The following is a 25,033-nucleotide window of genomic DNA, read 5'->3' as shown; positions in this document are numbered from 1 at the left end:
TTCATAACAATGCAATGGTAATAAAAAAGAAAAAAAAGAAAAAAAAAAGAAAGTCTTTATTTTTTGTTGTCGATTATCATCATTATTGTGTAAAATGTTTCCCCATAAATAACACTGTTATGAATTTAAATAGAAATTGAAGCTGGGTTTCTCCAAAGTCTTTTACTCCACCATGACCACTTGTGATAAAAATCAACATACGTCTGTGAGAGGAATAGTTTAAAACCAAATCCACAAACATCTGACCAGTATTATCACGTAGTACAGGAGTTGCAGTTATCAGATAATGATGGCAGTATGGGTTTATTAATAGGCAGTATGTATTCCTCTCAAAACAACAATGGCCTTGGTTACGTAACTATTAGATCAAATGAGTGCTGTAAGTGAGACCTTGGAAATGTGTGTGTGGCTTCGTGGCAGCCAGGGAGCAAAATTTGGAAAACTGTTTCATTGTTAAAATTACAATTTGACTTTGACAAAAAGCAGTTTTAGAAAAACCCTCATTGATTCCCCCATGTACTGTACTGTACCTGGGGAGACATCAACATATGGACGTGAGCATTATTAGTACATGACATTATCCATACTCAGTGCATGTAGTGTCTATGCACTGAGTCACCATTAACAGTAAGACAAACCTTAAGCTGACCCACATTCAACCTCAAAGATAGTGAGTCATTCGACTGGTCATTGTTTCCATGTTAAAAACATAAACTGTGTATTGTCATTATGATGAAATCTTTGTGGAATTTTTTCAGTTCAACATCTGAATAGACTCAAAGATTGTGTTCTTTGAATTTGATGATGTTCCATTTTGGTTCTTTATTTCTCTGTGTCATTCTTAGATATTTTGAATTTGGTCTTTCTAAATGATTATGAGATGTTTCTTGTGAGTCATTTCACATTTTTGTGTTCAAGAAGATTGTGATGTCAATAAATATTTTCATGGTAAATTTCCACATCTCTTACATGTGTACTTTGCACGTTATTAAAAGTTATATCTGAGCTACATCATTTAAAAGAAATTTTAAGTATAGCTGGATGGAGAGAGATAAATATTTCCAGAAAAAATACTAGTATTGGCTTGAAGAAACTTTAAAACCTCAGTATTGGGCTTCATGGAGAATACAGGCTTGATGGAGGCTTTCTTTGCCACTTTGAGATCAATCTCTGATTTTACACACTGATATACAGAGTGTGTTGATATTTTAGTAGCTTTTTGAGTCCTAGAGACAGTAGCACAGCCAGTTGTGGTCAAGGTTACACTGTATTTAAAAGGCCTTCCATTTGAATTCTTGCTCGCATTCACACTTTGTCACCTATAAAATAGGAACGAGTGGTGAATGCCAGCAATGTGTAACCAGAGAAGAAGCCAGCCATCCCAGCTATGCACCAAATGTTACTATGTTATTGATCCGATAATCAGATTATGCGCTAAGGTATGCCAGTCTGGGCCACTGTCACAATTTAGCGGATGTTATGTGTGACCCCCACTAGAGAGCAGCCAACTATGTGATTGGCTCTAAGCTGAGGAAACATGTAGAGTAATGAAATTAGAAGAGTTTACCAGGGATAGCATTCCTCTCAGTTCCCCATGCCAAGCATCTTACTGCCTTTTCACAGTAATATTGTCACTGGGCCTGAGGGTTTCCTTTTCACACTGGATCCTCCAGGATGTAACCATAGTTTGTATGCACCCTCGGCTATTGTCGAATTATATTCATTAGATTTCAATAAACCCAACATGACATTAATAATAGCCATGTTTACATGTTTACAACAGATTTATTGTATGAGAGGCATAAAATTAAATAAGTGTGGGAGCTTTATGTACCAATGAAGGACAGAAGTACTTTATAGGCAAAGCCTATGGAAATGCTGCCCTCTCCTGCTGTGTTCATAACAAAACAATGTTAACAAAAAAACAAAACAAAACAACTTATTTTTTTGTCAATTATCAGCACTATCACCATTATTATGTACAACGTTTCCCCATGAATAACACTTTTATGAATTTAAATAGAAATTGAAGCTGGGTTTCTCCAAAGTCTTTTACTCCACTATGGCCACTTGTGATAAAAATCAACATACGTCTGTGAGAGGAATAGTTTAAAATCAAATCCACAAACATCTGATCAGTATTAGTAGTAGTATAGTAGTTGCAGTTATCAGATAATGATGGCAGTATGGGTTTATTAATAGGCAGTATGCATTCCTCCCAAAACAACTGCAAATAGCTTTTGTACCTGGAGAGACATTGATATAAGGATGTGAGCATAATTAGTACGTGACATTATCCATACTCAGTGTATATGGTGTTCATGCGCTGAGTCACCATTAACAGTAAGACAAACCTTACGCTGACCAACACTCAACCTCAAAGATAGTGGGTCATATGACTGGTCATTGGTGGAAGTCATATGATAGATTACAAGATACAAATTCACATTCAAAACTATTTGTCTGTTTATTTTCTTGGTCCTAACAAGGTGTCTAAACAAAAAAAGAAATAAAGAATAATTTTCAGAAATATAAAAATTGCATTTACTATAGCTGAATTAAATGTGATCCATATCTTTAAATGTGCCTTTACTGATGATATGAATCTATACTATGTATTGTCATTATGAAGGAATCTTTTGTGGATTTCTCAAAAAATATATCAGAATTTTTTCAGTTCAACATCTGAACAGACTCAAAGATTGTGTTCTTCGAATTTGATGATGTTCCATTGTAGTTCTTTATTTGTGTCATTCTTAGATATTTTGAATTTGGTCTTTCTAAATGATTATGGGATGTTGTAATGTGTTGTCATTTCACATTTTTTGTGTCCAAGAGGATTGTGATGTCAATAAATATTTTTATGGTAAATGGTAAATAGACCGAATGAGTACTTTAAGTGAGACCTTGGAAATGTGTGTGTGGCTTCCTGGCAGCTGGGGAGCAACATTTGGAAAAAAATACTCTCACCAGGGACCAATTTCACCCTATCAGGGTCTATTGCCCTCAACAACACAGCTCCCAGTTTCACCAGGGACACTCAAACCCTTCAACATTGATATGATGACGATTCTCGGAGGGGCATGCTTTATGTGTTCACAAATTTCCAATTGCAGTACACACCTATTGAGTTAAAACATTACAAAAGACCACATACAGATTCAACTGTGTCCATGTAACTTACAAATACAGAATCACTTAGTTTCAGGGTAAAACTTGAGCTTGATAGACAAAAAAGAAAAGAAAAACATGCATAGAGCTGTTGGTCAACTGCTCTGTTTTTTTAAAATTGTGTTTTGTATTCAGCAACAAACTGATGAGTAACTGATCAACTGATCATGCCCTCATTACATTGACAGAGCAATATGTTTCCCAAAAGAAGGGGATCATATGAACTACTCATAATGCATAACTCACCCATTTGCTATTTCAATGTAAGTCATAAGTGTAGTCAGCTATATAAAAGCGACTATCTGACACAGCCCTGCATTACCTACAGGTGGTTTAACCTCAACCTTCACTGCACACACCGACATAGACACAGGTAAGCAACAGCACAGACAGACACACATAGACAAGCCCCCACACACTTCCTATATTTCAGGTGTATTATTGCAAAGAAGAAACAAAGTCATAAAAATCAGAAACAGTTTCATGGTGAAAAACAGATTAAAAGAAACCAGGAAATAGAGATAAGAGAGATTATACAAGTGGTAGAGTGAATGTGACATCCAATGTTTCCTGCAAGTCACACAGGATTTCTGTGCTCGTTGTTCTTGTGTGTCGGTCAGGATGAAGCTGCTGCTGGTTGCTGCTGCTGTTCTGGCTGTTGCCAGCTGTGCCAGCATCTCTCCGGAGGACCTGGAGTTCCACGACTGGAAACTCAAGTTTGGTGAGACACTAAAGACTCTTATCAGACTAATTTCTTTTATTGAGGTCTGTTGTCAAATACAGCAGGTGTTGGTTGGTTTTCTGTGAAGATACTGCCTGTAAAGCCTCAATTTGAAGAGTAATGTGTGCTTATTTACATATACGGTAATCAAACATCTAAATGTATAAAGTAAAGGGATTTTTATCTGACTAAATGTTAGACTGTATACCAGCTAATAAGGGGAATCTCTTAACTGGAAATTTATTTCAACGATTAATTATTTATCACTGATAGTTTTCCTTTTTTAAATTATGTTGTGCTCTGATTGGCAGAAAAGTCCTACAACTCTTCATCAGAGGAGGCTCACCGCAGGCAGATCTGGCTCAACAACCGCGGACTGGTGCTGGAGCACAACATCATGGCTGATCAGGGCATCAAGTCTTACCGCCTTGGCATGACCTACTTTGCTGACATGGTATGAAGAGAAAAACAGAAATGTGCCTGACACTGTTTAGTAAATTTATATGTTAAAAGTGTATCACAGGGGTATTCAATTAAAATTCAAAGAGGTCCAGCTGGAGAAAAGTTCCTCAAGTAAGGGTCCGGAACATCATAATGTGTAACTTGTGTTATGATTCACTGCCATATATAGTGAAGTAGTCTAGTAGTTGTATTAACGTCTGTTAGCAAGAGAGCAACCCACAAAGAAAGTACAATTCAATAATATTTCAACAATATTTATTCTCAATTTTCACATGGAACTGGAGGAATTATAAATACTAAGTACAAATAAATGTTCTTTTCTCATTTCAAGTAAAATAGGGGCTGCATTCAAAAATAAAATACATAACAGAGAGCTTTCGAAAAATGTGCATCTTAAAATAAAGTGCTTAATTTTAGAATTTTTTTTTTCTTTTTTAAACCTCATTTCACATTTTAACAGTCTCAACAAATTGGAATAGGTTCTGATTGAACAAGGTGAGCTGTTGACCAAGGCTGAGGCTCTCAAAACGTCAACAAAAAGTTAACCAAAGTAGACACATGCATACATAGATATTTGATTGATTTTTTCACAAAACTCTTCTTTTTGTTTTCCCTCAAGTACGGTTTCAGCACTCTTGCTCTCCTTGACAACCCTTCCGTTAGTAAATGTTTTTTTTGTGTTGACCCGAAATCCAAGCAATTTTAAGGGGACGTCGTTAGCACATTGTTGGGCAGTGAATGAATATGTTAGGATTCTGGTGGATCGATCATATTGGGCTCTTGGATCGTTTATTTTCTGTGCCCTCAGATCGGATTTGAGCGGGTATGTTTGCTCGAAAGGTTTGTGCTTCGTCTCGTAGTGACGCCTCACATCGCTGCTGTTAATAATCGTCTCGGAACATATGAGACATACGGGTTTGAACTGATGAATGAACATGTAAGAGCCTGTGCACTCTTGATTAAAAGCTCTGTTTTCGCTGTCCACTCTTCTCTTTTTAGAGTACGCCATGTGAGAGTCCGTTTTCTCTTACACCATTACTTTGCCGACCGTTGTCTCTTTGGTCTCGACTTTTCGCTCTGCGTGTGTCTCACTAATTCGAGTCGCAAGACTGTATCGCAATGTTTATAGGACTGCACAGATTTGATTGGCTGAGTAGCATCACGTGCGATGATTTACGACGCATGCAATTGGTCTGTGAGTTTCCTGGGCAGGTAAATCAATTCCGTAAAGGCTAGAAAAGCTGCGCCGGTTAAAATAGAAACACTCCGTCAAATTTCACTAATTCTAAATAATTTATCGGTTACACGTCCAGGCCTGGATAGGATGGAATCTGGGTCTGGACCCGGAGTTAGTGGCCTCGGGTGTATCAGCTTAAATCAGAAGAAAAGCAAAAGTGTTTGTCATTTGGTTGCAATTAGATTGTGAGGATAAAGTGAATGACATTGTGGATGAAGACCCTAACAAGTGTTCCTCCTCACCAGGAAAACGAAGAGTACAAACTGATTTACAAGGGCTGTCTGGGCCTCTTCAATGCCTCTGTGCCTCGCAGTGGCTCTGACTTCATCAAGCTGCCGGAGGGAGCTGATCTGCCCGACTCTGTTGACTGGAGGGACAAGGGATATGTCACCGAGGTCAAGAATCAGAAGAACTGCGGCTCCTGCTGGGCCTTCAGTGCAGTATGTAAAACTTTACTCATTATCCTCTCCTGCAGTGATGCAAGAAACTGTATACAAATGTTTTCTTTTTACAAATTCACTTATCCCTCTTCCAGACTGGCTCGCTGGAGGGTCAGATCTTCAAGAAGACAGGGAAGCTGGTGTCTCTCAGCGAGCAGCAGTTGGTTGACTGCTCCAGGGACTATGGCAACATGGGCTGTAGTGGAGGCTGGATGCACGATGCCTTCAGGTACATCAAAGAGAACGGAGGACTAGACACAGAGGACTCCTACCCTTATGAGGCCAAGGTAAACAGAAATGATTTTGTTGATTTTATCTGGATGTAAGACATAGTCTTTAAAACAGCCATTTTCCATGATCATGATAAGAAGCAGTGTGTAGAGACAATGTGAAGGTACGCTGAAAGAAAGGAGTGATCTTTCTTATTGTGCAAATTAAATCCTTCAGAAGGTGTTCAAGGTGTGTTGAATTTATGGTACTCCGTGTGAGAGATTTACAACACTGCCATCTAGTGGATACACAAAGACATAAACCCTGAGGCAGTCCTTCAATACAAAGCATACAATAACCATTTCATGGACAGAAATCTCTAAAGTTCAATCTTTTGAGAATGTAATAGGCAGAAAATGTTCTCTGTGGACATTTAATCACCATTTCCATTATGTGTCCTTGGTAAATATTCTCTCTCAAATAGGATGGAAAGTGCCGTTACGACCCTGCTAAGATTGGTGCCAACTGCACAGGCTACGTTAATGTGAAAAGCAATGATGAAGATGCCCTGAGGAGTGCTGTGGCCACCATTGGTCCTGTGTCAGTTGCCATCGATGCTTCTCAGCCATCCTTCCAGCTCTATAAATCAGGTGAACAGTTTTATTTTGCCCTTTATCGAAAATATTCTTATCAAATACAAAAAAAGAGTATTTTTTAACCTAACCTACTGTCTAATCTGTGTGTGTGTTTCTAGGAGTGTATGATGAGCCACACTGCCAAAGCTCAGCGTTGAACCACGCTGTGCTGGCTGTAGGTTATGGCACTGAAAACGGATTGGACTACTGGCTGGTCAAGAACAGGTAATGTTGCTCATATTTTAAATTGTGGGTTGCTCTCTTGCTAACTGTCAGCAAGAGGTGTCACATTGCAAACCGTCAAATCAGTTGCAGTTTTCACAGAAAGCTTTAGAAGCATTTTATTCATAACTGCCAAAATGAAGTGAAAAATCAGGATGCTGTCAACTTCTTAAATCAAGCATGAATGTGAACTGCTACAATTAATTTACTTCTATCAGTGTACACATCATTATGTCTCTACATACTAAGTAGTATTATGATCATAATCATGTTTTACATATAGCAGCTAAATATTGTTGGTAATTTGTGTGTTTCTCTAGCTGGGGTCTAGAATGGGGAGACAAAGGATACATCAAGATGTCCAGGAAGAAACAGAATCAGTGTGGCATGGGTAGTTACGCCATTTATCCCCAGGTCTGAACAAGTAGGAAGAAACTCAAAAGTCCTCCTTCTGTCTGTCCGTTATGACCATGGAAATACTTTTTCAACAAGTTTAACTTTTGTGTGTCTGCACAGCTTTACCTTTACCTACCATTGATTGGTTGTTGTTCATGTTTATTGGATGTACAGGTCCAGGTCTTTTCTCAGAGAGAAAGGTCCTTAGAAGTTGGTAGCTGTGGTGTACTTTTAATAGGTGCATAGAATAGGTGTGACCTGTTTTGATTATACTGATTAACTTCACTCATCAAGGTTAAGTTATTGCCCTAACATTGTTTCCATGTGTACCAACTGTGATTAGTATAAATTTGCAATACCCACACCAAATGTATGTAAAATAATCCTACAATGAAATTCTTCTTGCTTTCCACAGTAATTTGTAATGCGTACAGGTTTTGCATGTAATCCAACTAAACAGCAGTACTTAACTCATTATTCTTACATCTTTATTGAACCTTGGGCGGTGGAAGGTTGCTTCACTCATCTGTAATCCATAAAGTCTGCTACAAATAAATTCACAATGCTTGAAATGATTTTGTTCATTTGTCATTTGCTATTCAGCTTTACTGTATTTAATTTTACTGCGTGCAATGAAGATGAAATAAATTCAGTACACCAATCTAAGTTTGCTTAGTCAGAGAGCATAGAAACAGATAATGTTGTATTCTTTATCTGGCTTTAGATGTTTTATAATTTGCTGGGAAATAAAAGGAAAAACCTTTAACTTTGCTAATAAGTCATCAGTGTCATCAGATTACTGTTCTCTTTTTCCCATGCCTAGGGTGACATCTGTTTTAATCATACACAGTAGTTGCCCTGATGGAATTAATGAAGTCACATTGATCTGAAGGAGGCTGAGGGATCCAGGGAGGAGTGAGAAAAAGACAGGAAGCATGGCAGGATGATACATTCGTGAATATTGATTTTGTTAAGAAAAGAAAACATTTAAAACTGCCTTACTTATCAAAGTTTTTAGCAGAATCTACACCTTAAATTCTGTTTTCCAGTGACTGACTCAACATATTCAGCAGTTGAGTGTCATTTTTGGCTGTATTTTGTGTTAAAAAAAGCACTTTATTGTGTCACTAGATGGCAGCACTTGACTGCTGATGATTATCTCAGCAGTTTGGGGTGCAGTGCTCTGGCTTGAGTCATCCACAGTGCTGGTTCAAAGTCAAATGTATTCCTTCGATTCTTATGGTCACGTCCTTGTAATTATTCCACTTTTGGATAAGTAACACACAAGCAGTAAAAACAAACATCCACACATCCATGCAAACACACTGACACTGCATCTCTATACACCAACGAACCCATTGCACTGTAATTTCACACACACCATACACTAAATGTCTGCTTAATCAACAATGTCACCACACAATAGTAGTACATTGGCTGTTGGGTTGGTGTGGAGGAAAATGTCAGTCAGCCGTGTCACCCATCATAGCGAGCAAACAGTCTCTCCTATGGGCATACAGACGGGGCCACGTTTCTGCACCGATGTGTTATCCACTTACCATCAGTGTGTGTGCATGTGTGTAGTTCCCAGCATGTGTGTGTGTGTTTGTTGGGGAAAAAGGTATCTGGTCGACTGGTTTGTCATGGTAATGGGGAACATGTGATTGTGACAGACAGGAGTTCTGGATGACCACACACAGTATTGATACATGCACACACACAGTGGCCTAATGCACACAGAAAAAGAGAGACAGCACATGTGAACAAGAGCTGAACCTTATGAAAAATGGCTTAAATGACTTTATAAATACTTTATAATTCTAAAATGAACCCACAGAGGAGACCAATAATCTTTACTTCTATCTTTCTCTTTTTAATATTTCCTTCCTGATCTTTATCCCTTTTTTTTCCACTCATCTAATCTCTCCACCTTCCTTCAGCCAGCTGCATTTTTTTTTGGACAGGGCTCCTGGCTGCAGTCTGAGAGAGGCGAGTCAAGCAAACCTTTTGAAAAAAACAGCTTTGACAAGGCCAATTACACCCAGACAAAGCACTTTGTATGTTATTGTGTTATGGATTCATGCTTGATTGACTGAATGGGTTCTAATGAGGCTGGGGAACAATGTGTAGGAAAGGTAGAAGCACACCTTCGTTCTCCCTAATGGATTAATTCACCCACGCACCATACGTACACAAACATGCAGGTACAAACACTCTTGGTGGTGTAGACTATACAGTGCAAAGGTGTGCAGCATGCATACAGTGTATACAGTAAAGATACATACACACACAGAAATCAACACTAATGCAAACAGCCCTCTTTCTCAGATTACAGCTACATAAAATGTGTACTGTGTGTGTCAGCAAATGTGGGCAGTGGGTGGCAGATGAAGAGGAGATATAATAGCAAAAAGGTAACTTGCTGTATTGCCTTTGCAGATGCCCCTATGTGAAAGCTTCACTCACACTGGTATCCCTTTATAGTATCACTTCACTAGAGTTGGATATAGCAACAGATGGATTGGTTAAGCCTACAGCAGTGATAAAAAAAAGTCCTGTGGTTTTTCTTGTTGCTTGAATAACTGATGTTATACAGGTGATGATAATGTGCACTGGGCTTGTGTATGTTTGTGGTAGTTTGAAGAGGTCAGCTGATAAGAGATTTTTGAAGCTGATACTGATATCAATATTTGAGAGATATGGACTGATATTAATTTTTTAACATAGACAAATACATTTTATGGGCATTTCTTAAATTTGGTTGTATATGTAGGCCAGCATATATGATGATACATATAAGATAAATTGTTCAAGCTCTAGTAGTTTGTATCTGTATCACAGACACCAATACATATTGAGACTGTAGCTGGGAAGTCACATATTGGACTCTGCTATCTAAATCCATGGAGAGTGGCGGAGTGAGCAGATGGACTGCACCTTGTAGAAAGTGTGGGTGGTAAAGGCTGCATATCCCTGTATCTGTGATTGTGAATGCTCTTTTTGGTGCCAGCATGTGTGTTGGCGTGTGTGTGTGTGTTCATGTAGGTGCATTGCTGTGCCTCCTTCTTCTGGGCACCAGATAGCAGACCAACACTGAATCAACAGTGAATCAATGTCAATGCATCAACGAAACTATCATTGAATCAATGTTGAAATTTAGAGTTGCAATACACGACATTCAGCCATTAGATGTCATGCTATAGCACCAACATCTCAGACCAAAACAAATGTGTTGTTTACTCAATAAAGTTTGAAAAAAAAGAAAGCCATCAATTCACGAAACTCAGATCAAACTGTTAGACTAGGCAGTGCTGATCAAATATGGATCAAGATTCTGTTAGTGCATTGCCCTCATATGTCTCCAGAAACATATTTTAGTGTACTGTTCAGCTGTAATTTGAGAAAGTGTTTGACACGGCCACCATCTCGGAAATGGATGTGGAGGACATAGAGGGACTCACATGCACTAACATGCACACGTGGCCAGTGCAGTTACCAAAACAAAGAACAGAGAAGCTCAGATAACAACACATACTGAGGGAGTGTGACTTCATTCACTGCTCAGGTCACCATTACTCCTCTATATTCTTACATGGCAAATAGTTGTTTGGTAGCATCCAGTGAGGCTCAATGTCATTTACTGGACCTTTAACATCGATTTTTCATCAGGTTTGCATTTCAACAATGAAAAATAGATCAAGATGGACACAAAATCAATGTTAGGTCAACTTAAATTCAGTCGCTGATTTAACATCGAATCAACATTGAAACAATATCAAAACAATCCTACTTTTATAGATATAGATATATATTAGGCATGTCATAAAATATTGATACATTAGATATCAATTGGCACTTTATAGAGAAAGTTTTGAGGCATATTAAAGTGACAATAAATAGGTAAGTAGGTAAACTTTATTTATAAAGCACCTTTCAAAGCCAGTTACAAGGTGCTTTACAATGCAAAAAATTGAGAGAAAAATAAAATGGAATAAAAATAAATAAATAAGAAGTTTAATAACACATAATATCAATAAAAAAACAATAAAAGCATGAAAACTGCACAGAAGTCAGATACAACAATAAAAACAGTGAAAGCAACACAGAGAGTAATCAGACAATACGAGATGAAGTGCTTACGAAATAGGTGAGTTTTTAAGAGCTTCTTAAAACTATTGACTGACTGCATTTTTTTATTACTAGTGGAAGACAGTTCCAGAGGGTGAGGGCCAAAACCGTGAAAGCACGGTCACCCTTGGTCTTAAGCCTAGATTTTGGGACAGCCAGAAGGCAGTGATCAGTAGACCTCAGTGATCTCACCGTGGTCAGGGGACACAATAATTCAGAGATATACAGTGGGGCCAGCCCGTGTAGTGTTTTATAGGCAATTAAAAGAATTTTAAAATCAATTCTTCATTCTATTGGTAGCCAATGTAGGTTGGCCAACACTGGTGTGATGTGTGCCCTACGCTGTGTATTAATTAGCAGTTTGGCAGCCGCATTTTGGACCAAATGGAGGTGAGACAGAAGATCGACTCAGGGTTGTGATCAGTGAATTGCAATAATCAAGACAGGAGGATACAAAAGCATGAATTATTTTTTCCAGATCTTGATAGGATAATATGGCTTTGATTTTTGCAATGTTTCTTAGATGGAAGAAACAGCCTAACTTCTTGCTGCAACTTATTTCTTTTTGCAGTGTAATGCTCTGATTACACAGGCAACATAACAGTTTGCTGCACAGGTACTGCACTCCACTACAAATGGCAGATCCAAAGCTCGGTCAGTTTTGAGGAAAGGGAAAATAAATTTGTGGTCCTTCTTTGGATTTCTTACAAGAGTGGTCAAAATGTCAAAACAAAAATATTCTGTTATTGTTAGGGTATTCTCCACGTTTTTGTTGCTTTCCAGCCAGAGTATCCTCTTTTCAAATTTGTCAGTGTATCAATGTGTGATAGAGGCATTGATGATATGCTTAATAGGTAAAGATCAGCTCTTATCATTGACCACAATGTTAAAAAGCCTTTCTGTCATCTTCTGACACATCTTCACACCTCCTGTTGCCAGCCAACTGCATGAATATAAAGAATTATGAAACAGAAGTACATAAACAATGTCTGTGAAAAGTCTGTACATGTTCTCAGGTATTTACAACAGACAGATATTATCCTTGTTCTTTTTAATTTACCACATAAGGTACTCTGGCTTTCATACAATGGATCTAAATGCAATAACAACAACAAATAATGGCTTTAGAATGTACTGCTTGTATATATGTAGTCAACATTGCCTTTGCAATGAATTATTATTATTATGTATACCATAGTATCCTCCCATGCTGTGTGAAGGTCTTACTCAAAAGAAACACAGAGCTGATGACAAGAACACCAGTACTTTGGAAAAAGTCATATATAATTTTATTTTACAAAGGCATGTAGATGAGAGCTGGTTAAGTAAGCACAGTTAAAAATGTGATACCCTGCATTGACCCTTACACCTTGTACACAATTTGAAACTCTTTCGGTGGCAACAGACCATCAGAAGCTGTCATTATTTACAAGTTTTTGTTGCTCCTATTGCATGTTGGATAACATGATGTATTGTTTCCTCTGGACTGGCAGCCTCTAGAGCAGCGGAGGAGGTGGGAGCACCACTGCAGGAAGACGAGGTGGACACAGCAGCTGCACTGGGCATGAGCTTTACAATCTAAAAAAAAACTAGTATTCTTCACACTGAGTTAGATTTAAGTTACATAACACAATTAATAAGAATAATTATATATAATAAAATAAAGAACCTAACCTGTGTCATGTCCACTGCCTCTCTTGATGGAGGATAGATGCCTGCTGTCCTGAGGCTGGCCATTATGTTTCCGTCTGCGGCAGCCTTCTCATGGGCGTACTTCAGCACTGAGGAGAAATGCTTCTTGCCAGTAACCATGTCTTCTCTCACCAGGCCCATGTGACTGGCCAGGGTGCTGAACACAGCCTTCAGGGGGTTGAATATGCTGATGCCCAGCGGCTGAAGCATGTGAGTCGTGTGTGTGGGGGGGGGGGGGGGTCGCAGAATCTCAATTTGTTAGCACTGCAAATGTCAACGACATGGCAGCTACAGTGTGTTTCATGCTGGTCCATTAACCAAGGGGTGTTCTTGGGGGTGTGTTTAGTAAAATGGTCCAGCCATTTTGTGAAGAGATCGGTGGTCATATAACCCTTCACCGAATATACATACAGGCTGCTGCTTGGACCATCCAAGGCATACGCTACAATGGGGAGGCAGCAGGGATAAATTATGAAGATAATTAAGAAAGGGACATTTGTACCAGCTGCACTGACAGCTAAATGCACAGTAATGTGCTCTCTAGTGGTTGTCTGCTGACGGTACACATGTCTCTTGCCTCTCTGGCATCACCTTCTCCTTCAACTTGGGCTTATCTCTAAACCCAGTTTTGTTGCAGCTGTGACTCTTGATGATGTTCCCATACAAGCTGAAAAACCTCTCTATTGCCTCAGGTGTGGCAGCAAGGACCCTAGCCCAATCAAGGGAGTCCGGTGTCTGGGTGGTCAGCTCTTGGTGGCGGGCTTTAAAGTGGGCCTACCAGTTGTCACCGGCCTTTCTCCAGATACACCAGAGTCTTCCGGCTGCTGTCCTTTATGACTTCCAAAGCAAGGCACTTAATGATGGTTCTTGTCAATGGAAATCCATGGTCTGCCATCCATACAATATAATTAACCAGGGCAAGTGTAACTTTGGTACATGGTATTATTGGGAGACTTTCCTTATACTTTCCCCTGCTTTGACTTCCGCTACTACCATTTCTAAAGTCTCCTTCCTGTATTTCTGCCTTTTCCCCGACATTCTTCCCTACCAAAAGAAAACATGAATCCAAGTTATTTCTGTAACTTATTGTTGTTAAATCTGATATTTATAGATTTTATGTAAGTAAGTAAGTAGAACTTTATTTATATAGTACCTTTTTTAACGCAGGTTACAAATGCTTTACGTTGACATTGGCACACAAAGAAAAGAGGACAAGAAAATGATAAAAGACACATTCAAGAACACATACAGACATCACACACATACAAAGACAGCAAGCATACAGTCATCACCCAGAGCACACACTTGAATTTATTGAATGCAATAGGAAAGTTATTCTATGTTTTCAAGTGTTTTTTGAAACAGTCAACAGACTCAGCTGATCTGATGGAAGCAGGGAGATTGGTCCGAAGTCTGGGTGCCAGGGAAGCAAAAGTACAGTTGCCTTTGGTTTTTAGTTTGGCACGTGGTATGGCCAAGAGGTTTTGGTTGGAAGACCTAAGTGACCGCTCAGTAGTATAAGGGCTTAGTTGCCCCGATATGTAGGCAGGAGCTAAACAGTGTAAGGCCTTATAAGTGATTAAAAGAACCTTTAGTTGATCCTGAGCTTCACTGGCAGTCAGTGCAGTGAGGCTAAAAGATAAGTGATGTGAGATCTTCAGGATCTCGGACCACCGAGCCCCGGTTTGTTATTCAGGTTAAAGTGGGAAGAACCAGGGGGTCTGTCGGTCAGTTAAGTGAAATGAAGCCTGCAGAAGAAACACCGGGACCATCATGGTGAAACAGTCCGTGGAGGAGTTGCCGTGTTCAGCTGCACAGATAGGAAATCTGTCGGCTGACAGGTTGTATCACTCTGTTTGAAAATACCTTTTCCTCTCATCTTTTTGGTTTATAACAGCAGTTGGCAACCAGCATATTAGGTACATTATAGTCACCCTACGTTTCGTACTGTGGACCAAAGATTAAATCCTATACATTAATCCTGTCCGTATAATAAACTCAAAAAGACGAAAACACTGCTGCTCCACCCACTTGGCATGTTCATTAAAGTTATAATGCTGAGTCCAAAAACTCTAGCTACATTCAACTGTCACACCCATCCCCCGCCTTTCTTCCCTCCTTCTCCCTGTCAGATTGAGAGCAGGATTTCAGAGCAGTCTTCCAGTGGAAATATCTTCGTAAATCCCATAACTTTGGCCAAATCTTACATTCAAAATCTCATTTTAGTAGGAATTTTCGTCACAAATCCATTGACACAGGTTTGAAAGTGGTCTGACTTATAGTTTAGATGTCAGACATCTCAGTTTGGCACAAAGTCCATGCCTAGAGATTGCCTCCCCATTGGTTTACATTGTAAGGTGCGATGTGGCACTCCAACTTTCAGGGCTTATAATATCTAAACCGTTTGAGTTATTACAAAGTTTTTAATAACTTTTGTTCATCACAGTGTGATAAGTATTCAAGTTTGAAGCCGATACCATTAACACCCTAGGAGGAGATAGCATTTGATCAGGGTCCAAAATTGGCGCAAAGTCGTACTTTGATGAGCATATTGCGGACTTCCTGTTGGATTTAGGTCAGGGGTGTCGCATATGATTTGTAGGTCTCGATGAGTGGAATAATTGAGTTTTGGCTCGATCTCTCTACAACATTCCTACGGGCCGTGGTGGCCATATTAGATACATAGGTGGCGCTCTCGAGCACAGTTTGGCACTTTGGGGGTTAATTTTGACATTTTATCAAATTTTTGACCAGACCTGATGTGTGTGCCAAATTTGGTGAGTTTTTGAGCATGTTTAGGGGGTCAAATTTAGGGTTGAAGTGGCGTAATAATAAAGAAAGAAGAAGAAGAAGAAGAAGAAGAAGAAAGAAACAAACACACAAAATACAACAGGGTCTTCGCCCCTTTGGGGCTCAGGCCCTAATAACACCAAACTTCATACAAAGTTTGTATATGTACTGAAAGTATATAGACCATATTTAGTTAAATTGCAGACTTCCTGTTGGATTTAGGTCAGGGGTGTCACATATGATTTGTAGGTCTTGATGAGACGAATAATTGAGTTTTGGCTCGATCTCTCTACAACATTCCTACGGGCCGTGGTGGCCATATTAGATACATAGGTGGCGCTCTCGAGCACAGTTTGGCACTTTGGGGGTTAATTTTGACATTTTATCAAATTTTTGACCAGACCTGATGTGTGTGTTGAAGTGGCGGTAGGGTTGAAGTGGCGTAATAATAAAGAAAGAAGAAGAAGAAGAAGAAGAAGAAGAAAGAAACAAACACACAAAATACAACAGGGTCTTCGCCCCTTTGGGGCTCAGGCCCTAATAACACCAAACTTCATACAAAGTTTGTATATGTACTGAAAGTATATAGACCATATTTAGTTAAATTGCAGACTTCCTGTTGGATTTAGGTCAGGGGTGTCACATATGATTTGTAGGTCTTGATGAGACGAATAATTGAGTTTTGGCTCGATCTCTCTACAACATTCCTACGGGCCGTGGTGGCCATATTAGATACATAGGTGGCGCTCTCGAGCACAGTTTGGCACTTTGGGGGTTAATTTTGACATTTTATCAAATTTTTGACCAGACCTGATGTGTGTGCCAAATTTGGTGAGTTTTTGAGCATGTTTAGGGGGTCAAATTTAGGGTTGAAGTGGCGTAATAATAAAGAAAGAAGAAGAAGAAGAAGAAGAAGAAGAAAGAAACAAACACACAAAATACAACAGGGTCTTCGCCCCTTTGGGGCTCAGGCCCTAATAACACCAAACTTCATACAAAGTTTGTATATGTACTGAAAGTATATAGACCATATTTAGTTAAATTGCAGACTTCCTGTTGGATTTAGGTCAGGGGTGTCACATATGATTTGTAGGTCTTGATGAGACGAATAATTGAGTTTTGGCTCGATCTCTCTACAACATTCCTACGGGCCGTGGTGGCCATATTAGATACATAGGTGGCGCTCTCGAGCACAGTTTGGCACTTTGGGGGTTAATTTTGACATTTTATCAAATTTTTGACCAGACCTGATGTGTGCGCCAAATTTGGTGAGTTTTTGAGCATGTTTAGGGGGTCAAATTAAGGGTTGAAGTGGCGTAATAATAAAGAAAGAAAGAAGAAGAAGAAGAAGAAAGAAACAAACGCACAAAATACAATAGGGTCTTCACCCCTTTAGAGCTCAGGCCCTAATTATGAGAAGTGTAAGTAAGGAAAAATACCTGCAATAGTTTGGCGCTGCGAACATGCATGCGAGCACCAGGATGTTGACTGCATCTCACTTTATGGCCACCAGTGTCACTAATGAAAAGGAGTTTGATTGTTACAAATAGAACCTTTAATGTTTAATGTTGTTTATTCATTCATTTTTCAGACCCACAACTACCCGCTCCACACCAAGATACTCACTCTAAAAAATAAGTTTCCTTCAGCCACACTCCTTATTGGCAGTGAGTTCAATGAGACCCTAGTTAGACAGATCTCCCCCAAAAAGTACAACAAATAACTTATATTTAGTAATTAATATTTTTTGTAGTTGCCTGTCATTAATAGATTCATTCAGATTTGTACATCCAAACTCATCTGACTCATTTACATAGTTCAAGGCTGAATTATCTCAGAAATTTCTCATTGATCTCTGGCCTATCTCTGGTTCTCTGGCACCCTCCTCATGCTTATATCAATAAAAATCAATAAAAAGCAATATCTCTCCTGCTCCTCCAACAGACCATGCTGAAATTGATCTTGTTCTATTCAATGCAAAATCCAGTGAACAAAGAATTCCAGGATATTGGAAACTTAATTATTCTTTCCTTCAACAATCCATTGTTTAGGCATTTAGGATATTATAAATAGCTTCAAAAACAGGAATAGCTCCTCTATTTCAAAGTGGGAATTGTTTAAATTTGGGAAACCACTTCCTAATGATGAAGATAAAATAAAATTGTATTCTTTACAAGAGGAGCTGAATATGCTTTATATTGAATATATACTGCTGAATATATATTTTATACTGATGAGAAAACAATCTTGGCTTTTATTTCTATTTTTTATCAAAAATTATATACTTCTTCTTTTGACCCTCAATCTTGCAGGTCCGTCTTTGATAAAGTCTGCTCATTTATTCCTAAAATAACTCAAGAAAGTATTGAACTATGTGAAAGTCCTTTAACTATTGATGAACTTGATGCTGTTATCAAGAAATCCACCTCCAACAAAAGCCCTGAACTTGATGGTTTTCCATTTGAATTTGGGAAGACATAAAAGATATGATTTTTGCTGTCTTTAAGGAATGTATTGAGAACGGAGAACTAGCTGAATCAATGAAACAAATCCTCATTGCTCTAACCCTAAGCTAAACAAAGATAGTTTATATTTAGATAATTGGCAACCAATATCATTATTAAATTCAGATTATAAATTGTTTGCTTCACTTAACGTTAAAGACTGAAACCCTGTCCGAACAAAATTACACCAACATTACACCAACTCAATCTGGGTTTATGAAGGACAGACTCACAAATAATAATATTAATTTAATCCTAGATATATTAGATTATTCTGATTTAATGAACTAAGAAGCAGTTATACTCTTTTTAGATTTTTACAAAGCCTTCTACACTGTGGAACACCCATTCATAAGTGAAGCTTTAATTCATTCCAGCTTTGGTGAAAATTTCAGAAAGATGGTTCACACTCCCTACAAAAATATCAATAGCAGTGTCTCTTTAGTTAATGGTACTTCACCATGTTTTGATGTTGGGGTATAAGACAGGGGTGCCCGATATCCCCGATTTCATTTTTAATTGCTGCCAAACTTATTAACATAAACTGTACATTACACAGATGTTGAAGGTATAAAAATGGGAGACAATAGCTTAATAATTAGTCAACTAGCTGATGACACCTGTCTCTTTTTAAAGAATGAAGATCAAGTGCTGGTCATACTGGAAGAATTTTCTAAGGCTTCAAGTCTCACAATTAATGAGAGTAAAGGTGAAATTTTAACAGTACATAATTCTGATAAGATGTCAATAAGTGGTATAGAGGTAAAAAAAAAAAAAAAATCAGTTTGATATCTTGGTATCTTAACAGATAAGTCAGCATCTAAGTATCTAGCAACTTCTCACCCAAGATAGAAAAAGCAAAAAAAAATCTTTAACTGTTGGTTACAAAGAGACCTTACCATATAAGGCTGTGTACTGCTGTCAGAAGCAGAAGGTATCTCAAGAATATGTGTCTTGATCCAAAGACTTGCAGCCATTGATTCTCTCCCATTTAAATTCATATGGTAAACAAAACTGAGTATGTTCAAAGGAAAACCTGTATTAGAAGCTACTCTGAAGGGCTTTAATGCATTAGATTTTCAAACAATCAATCAAATTCAATCAGATTCATTGGGTTAAATAATGTTTGTCTAAAAATAATAGTCAATGGTTTTATATCCCTAATTTATTATTTGATAAGTGTGGTGGCCTAAGATTTCTCTTGTCATGTAATTACAAATGTGATAAAGTGCCCCTCAAACTTGCCAGTTTTCAGCACTTGAAGCTTAAATGATTGCTTTCAAGTGTAATTTTTCTCCACATTCATGTATAATATGGAACAATCAGCATGTACTGTTCAGAAACAAGTCCAGATACATAAAAGAATGGATTGATAAGGGTGTAGTCTTTGTTTTAGATGTACTCACTGATATAGGCAACCTCTACAGATATGAAGACTTTGTTCAGAATAAGGGTATGAATATCTCTCAAAAGCAATATAACAGTGTAATATTCCTAATATATCACCAAAGCTGCTGTTCCTCATAAAAAGTGCATGGTTATATGGCCTTTTGAGTGGAGAAATTCCCAAGCTCTTATTTGGTGGGAAAGATTGTGTGTGTAATCATCGTCATATAAGTAAAAAACTGACCTCAGATCAGAGTTATTTTCCCAAATTGACCGTTATGGAAACTAACTTTTCCAGAAATCTCAACAGAGAAAGTTTGGTCAGACCCCAATAAATTCCTCATTCCAAATAAAATAAAATAAATTCACATGAAAGTATTACATGGATACAGTACTACCCTTGCAATAAATTATTGCATACATTTAAAGTAGATATTTCTCCAGTATGCTCTTCTTGTAAAACTGAAACTGAATCTATTTCTCACTTATTCTATGAACATACTTACTCTCAAGAGATCTGGGTTGAATTTGCTCTGTTGATTTATCAAAGCTTCAGCAAATATCACATCCATAAGGCTAGAGTGCTTCAGATCACACCTAATATCCATCTTTTCTGTATTGAACTACAACATGTCTTTGACTCTGTTTCCAAGATAACAGTGAACAAAAAAAAAATCCTCTGAAATAATTGGGAAGTTACTCTGTAATAAAAATAAATAATTTGCATAATACATATTTAAGTTTACATCTCCCTCATATAGTATGATGTTGTTTGTATTGATTTTTGTTTTATTCTCTTTCCTTTTCTTTTCTTAATATGTTTAGTATCGAATATATATGAAAGAAAAAATTATAATTTCTCAGTGTAACAATATGAAAGATATTTCTATGTACAGTACACTGTAACATTTGAAATATTCAATAAATTAAAAAAAAAACACAGAAAAAAAGGTACCAGACTGGCTTGGCCCATGGATCTATTAGAGCTGGCGCCCATTCAGTCCAATAAGAATTGCTGCACCAAAAAAGTTTCTAGAGGCAGCATAAGCCACGAAAAGCAACCTTTGCTCAGGTGGGAGTTCCGCATTTTAATGCTGAATATCTATCTTAAAATATTGCATTTTCCACTGAGAATAAAAGGGATGGCAGGTATTTTTTTGTTTTGTTTACACAGCAAGAAAGTGACGTGAAAGCACATGCCTGATGAACAGGCCTTCTGCGCCTACTGGGCTTCATCAACATTGGCTCACTGAAATAAATGGGTGAGAACAGCCTCCTAAACCTACTAGTAGGCTGGTAGGCCCCTACTTAACTCACTTATACTCAACATAAAATTAATAATAGCCATGTTTACTACCATATATTGTTGTCTTTTATGAAGAACCCCCCCCCCCCCCCCCCCCCCAAAACAAAACAAAATAGATTTGACTTGTTAAAATAAATTTGTATAAGAGGCATCAAAACAAGTAGTGCAGATTTATTGTATGAGAGGCATAAAATTAAATAAGTGTGGAGGCTTTATTTACCAATGAACAGAAGTACTTTATAGGCTAAGCCTATGGAAATACTGCCCTCTCCTGCTGCATTCATTACAATGCAATGGTAGGAAGAAAAAACAACAACTTTGTTTTGTAATCATCATTATTATTATGTAAAAAGTTTCCCAATAAATAACACTTTTATGAGTTTAAATAGAAATTGGAGCAGGGTTTCTCATAAGTATTTTAATCCACTATGACAAGTTGTGATAAAAATCAACATATGTCTGTGAGAGGAATAGTTTAAAACCAAATCCACAAACATCTGACCAGTATTATCACTTACTATAGGGGGTGCAGTTATGAGATAATGATAGCAGTATGGGTTTATCAATGGGCAGTGTGTATTCCTCTCAAAACAACAGCAAATAGCTTGTGTTTGCCTCGGTTACCTAACCATTAGATCAAATGAGTACTGTAAGTGAGACCTTGGAAATGTGTAGCTTCATGGCAACTTGGGAGCAAAATTTAGAAAACTGTTAAGGTGTAAAAATTACAATTTGACTTTGACAAATAGTAGTTTTGGAGAAGCCTGCATTGATTCACCCATGTACTGTACTGTACCTGGAGAGACATCAATATAAGGATGTGAGCATTAATTATTAGTACATGACATTATCCATACTCAGTGCATGTGGTGTCTATGCACTGAGTCACCATTAGCATCAAGACAAACTGTAAGCTGACCCACATTCAGCCTCAAAGATGGTGGGTCATATGACTGGTCATTGGTGGAAGTCATATGATAGATTACAAGATATAAATTCACATTCAAAACTATTTGTCTGTTTATGTTCTTGATCCTAACAAGGCGTCTAAAGAAAAAAAAACTAATTAAGAATAATTTTCAGAAATATGAAAATTGCATTTACCATAGCTGAATTAAATGTGATCCTAATCTTTAAATTTGCCTTTACTGATCATATGAATCTATACTATGTATTGTCATTATGAAGGAATCTTTTATGGAGAAAGAGGAACATTTCTCAAAAAATATATCTGATTTTTTTCAGTTCAACATTTGAACAGACTCAAAAATCATGTTCTTTCAGTTTGATGATGTTCCATTTTAGTTCTTTATTTCTCAGCTTCATTCTTAGATATTTTGAATTTGGTCTTTCTAAATGATTATGGGATGTTTCTTGTGTCATTTCAAATTTTTGGGAATGAGTGGTGAATGCCAGCAATGTGTAACCAAAGAAGAAGCCAGCCATCCCAGCTATGCATCAAATGTTACTATGTTATTGATCCGATAATCAGATTATTGCTAAGGTATGCCAGTCTGGGCCACTGTCACAGTTTAGCGACTGTTATGTGTGACCCCCACTAGAGAGCAGCCAACTATGTGATTGGCTCTAAGCTGAGAAAACATGTAGAGTAATGAAATTAGAAGAGTTTACCAGGGATAGCATTCCTCTCAGTTCCCCATGCCAAGCATCTTACTGCCTTTTCACAGTAATATTGTCACTGGGCCTGAGGGTTTCCTTTTCACACTGGATCCTCCAGGATGTACACCAAAGTTTGTATGCACCCACGGCTATTGTCACATTATATTAATTAGATGTCAATAAACCCAACATGACATTAATAATAGCCACCATATAATATTGTTTTTTATTGATTTATTGTATGAGATGCATAAAATTAAATAAGTGTTGAAGCTTTATGTACCAATGAACAGAAGTACTTTATAGGTGAAGTCCATGGAAATGCTGCCCTCTTCTGCTGTGTTCATAATAATGCAATGGTAGCCAAAAAAACAACCGCTGGCAATTATTATCATTATTATTATGTAAAAAGTTTCCCCATGAATAACATTTTCTTTAGGAATAATTTAAAATCAAATCAACAAACATTTCAGATAGTTAATGTGTCATTGCACATGATGACATGCACATTTCAAACAGTTATGTGCAAGCTGAAAGAGACATAAAAACAATGACATGCAAAACAAAACTTGTGGCACACGATGTGGAAGTGTCGAAATACAAAAAAACCCTTTTTTCCCCTGTGTAGTTAGTCAGTTTCAATTTTGCCTCTGTAGAATCACACAACGTGTCAGCCTCCACAAAAATATACACACTAACCATCCAAGACATGCAGCAGCAGATCTGATAACATAACTACAAAGTCGATCATCAATGTTTAGCCTAAGGTGTTCTAGTACCAGGTACACTTATGAACAACCTTGTGCTCAAACATGGTGTTTGTTATGGCCAATCCATGGCTAGCACATAAGTCCATTTCCCACATGAGCTTTGAAGTCCCCCAGCACAACTATGGCATCGCTGGGCCGTGCCCCCTCCAGGGCCTCACCCAGAGACTCCAAGAAGGCCAGATACTCCAAACCACTGTTCAGCGTATAAACACAACAGTCAGAGTGTTTCTCCCAGCAACACCAGTTGCAAGGAGGTGACCTTCTTGTTCCGTGGGGAGAACTCCAACACTGCAGCGCTCTCATATCCCCACACCCGCCCTGCGCCTCTCACCCTGGGCAACTAGTCGGTACCGCTCCACCTCCCACACTAGCTCTGGCTCCTTCCCCACCAGGGACGTGACGTTCCACATCCTGAGAACTAGTTTGCAATGCCCTGGATCAGCACATCCAGGTCCCTGCCCCTGCCCCTTCCCACTGCCCGTTTGGCAAAGCTACGACCCCAGTTTTATCCCTGCAGGTGGTGGGTTGACAGGGCGGTGAGCTCCCCTCTCAGGCCAGGCTCCAGAAGGGTGCCTTGGTCTCCCTCTTCCGAGAGAGGTTCCCACACACCTGAAATGTCACTTCATTGAGGTCTATGAATCGTTCTTGGTCTGGACCCTCACCTGGGACCAATTTGCCTTGGGGGACCCTATCAGACAAAGTGATAAGGTGATGATTCTTGGAGGGGCATGCTTTATGTGTTCACAAATTGTCAACACACACCAGTACACACCTATTGAGTTAAAAACATTATCATTCAATTTCAGGTTGAAACTTGAGCTTGATGGACAAAAAATAAGCAGAAAAGCATGCATAGAGCTGTTGGTCAACTATTCTGTGTTTTGTATTCAGCAACAAACTGTTGAGTAACTGATCATGTCCTCATTACATAGACAGAGCAATATGTTTCCCAAAAGAATAACATCATATGAACTATTCATAATGCAAAACTTACCCATTTCCTATTCCAGCAACTATCTGACACAGCCCTGCAATACCTACAGGTGGTTTAACCTCAACCTTCACCACACACACCGACATAGATGCAGGTAAGCCACAACAACATAGACAGACACACACACTTCCTGTATTGCAGGTGTATTATTGCAAAGAGGAACAGAGAGTCATAAAGATGTGAGAGAGTTTCAGATTCAGATTCAAAGAAACTGGGAGAAATAGATGATACAAGTGGTAGAGTGCATGTGACATCCAATGTCATCACAGAAAATGTATGTGAAAGTAAGCCAAACTGAAAGACTTCAGTATACCTTAACCTGTGTGTTACCTACAAGTCACACAGGATT

At 38.3% G+C, this 25,033-nt stretch overlaps 1 protein-coding gene across 1 annotated transcript; it reads left to right on the top strand.

Annotated features, from left to right (window-relative positions):
* Window positions 1–5,559: 5,559 nt before the first annotated feature.
* LOC121880850 (procathepsin L-like) lies at window positions 5,560–8,069 on the top strand. The gene is made up of 5 exons (XM_042388418.1): window positions 5,560–6,031; window positions 6,127–6,318; window positions 6,726–6,891; window positions 6,996–7,101; window positions 7,419–8,069. Exons 1-5 carry the CDS (start codon window positions 5,792–5,794, stop codon window positions 7,516–7,518), a joined length of 804 nt encoding a protein of 267 aa, XP_042244352.1. The 5' UTR covers window positions 5,560–5,791; the 3' UTR covers window positions 7,519–8,069.
* Window positions 8,070–25,033: the final 16,964 nt, after the last annotated feature.

Source organism: Thunnus maccoyii, chromosome 16 (assembly GCF_910596095.1).
Source record: "Thunnus maccoyii chromosome 16, fThuMac1.1, whole genome shotgun sequence".
NCBI classification, from domain to species: domain Eukaryota; kingdom Metazoa; phylum Chordata; class Actinopteri; order Scombriformes; family Scombridae; genus Thunnus; species Thunnus maccoyii.
Note: the sequence above shows the minus strand (reverse complement) of the source record. Positions and strands in the feature narration are given on the sequence as shown.

Coding starts and splice junctions, on each gene's coding strand:
- LOC121880850 (XM_042388418.1), top strand. CDS start 5,792: ATGACATTGTGGATGAAGACCCTAACAAGTGTTCCTCCTCACCAGGAA. Junction 6,319..6,725: donor CCTACCCTTATGAGGCCAAG/GTAAACAGAAAT, acceptor TCTCTCAAATAG/GATGGAAAGTGCCGTTACGA. Junction 6,892..6,995: donor CTTCCAGCTCTATAAATCAG/GTGAACAGTTTT, acceptor GTGTGTTTCTAG/GAGTGTATGATGAGCCACAC.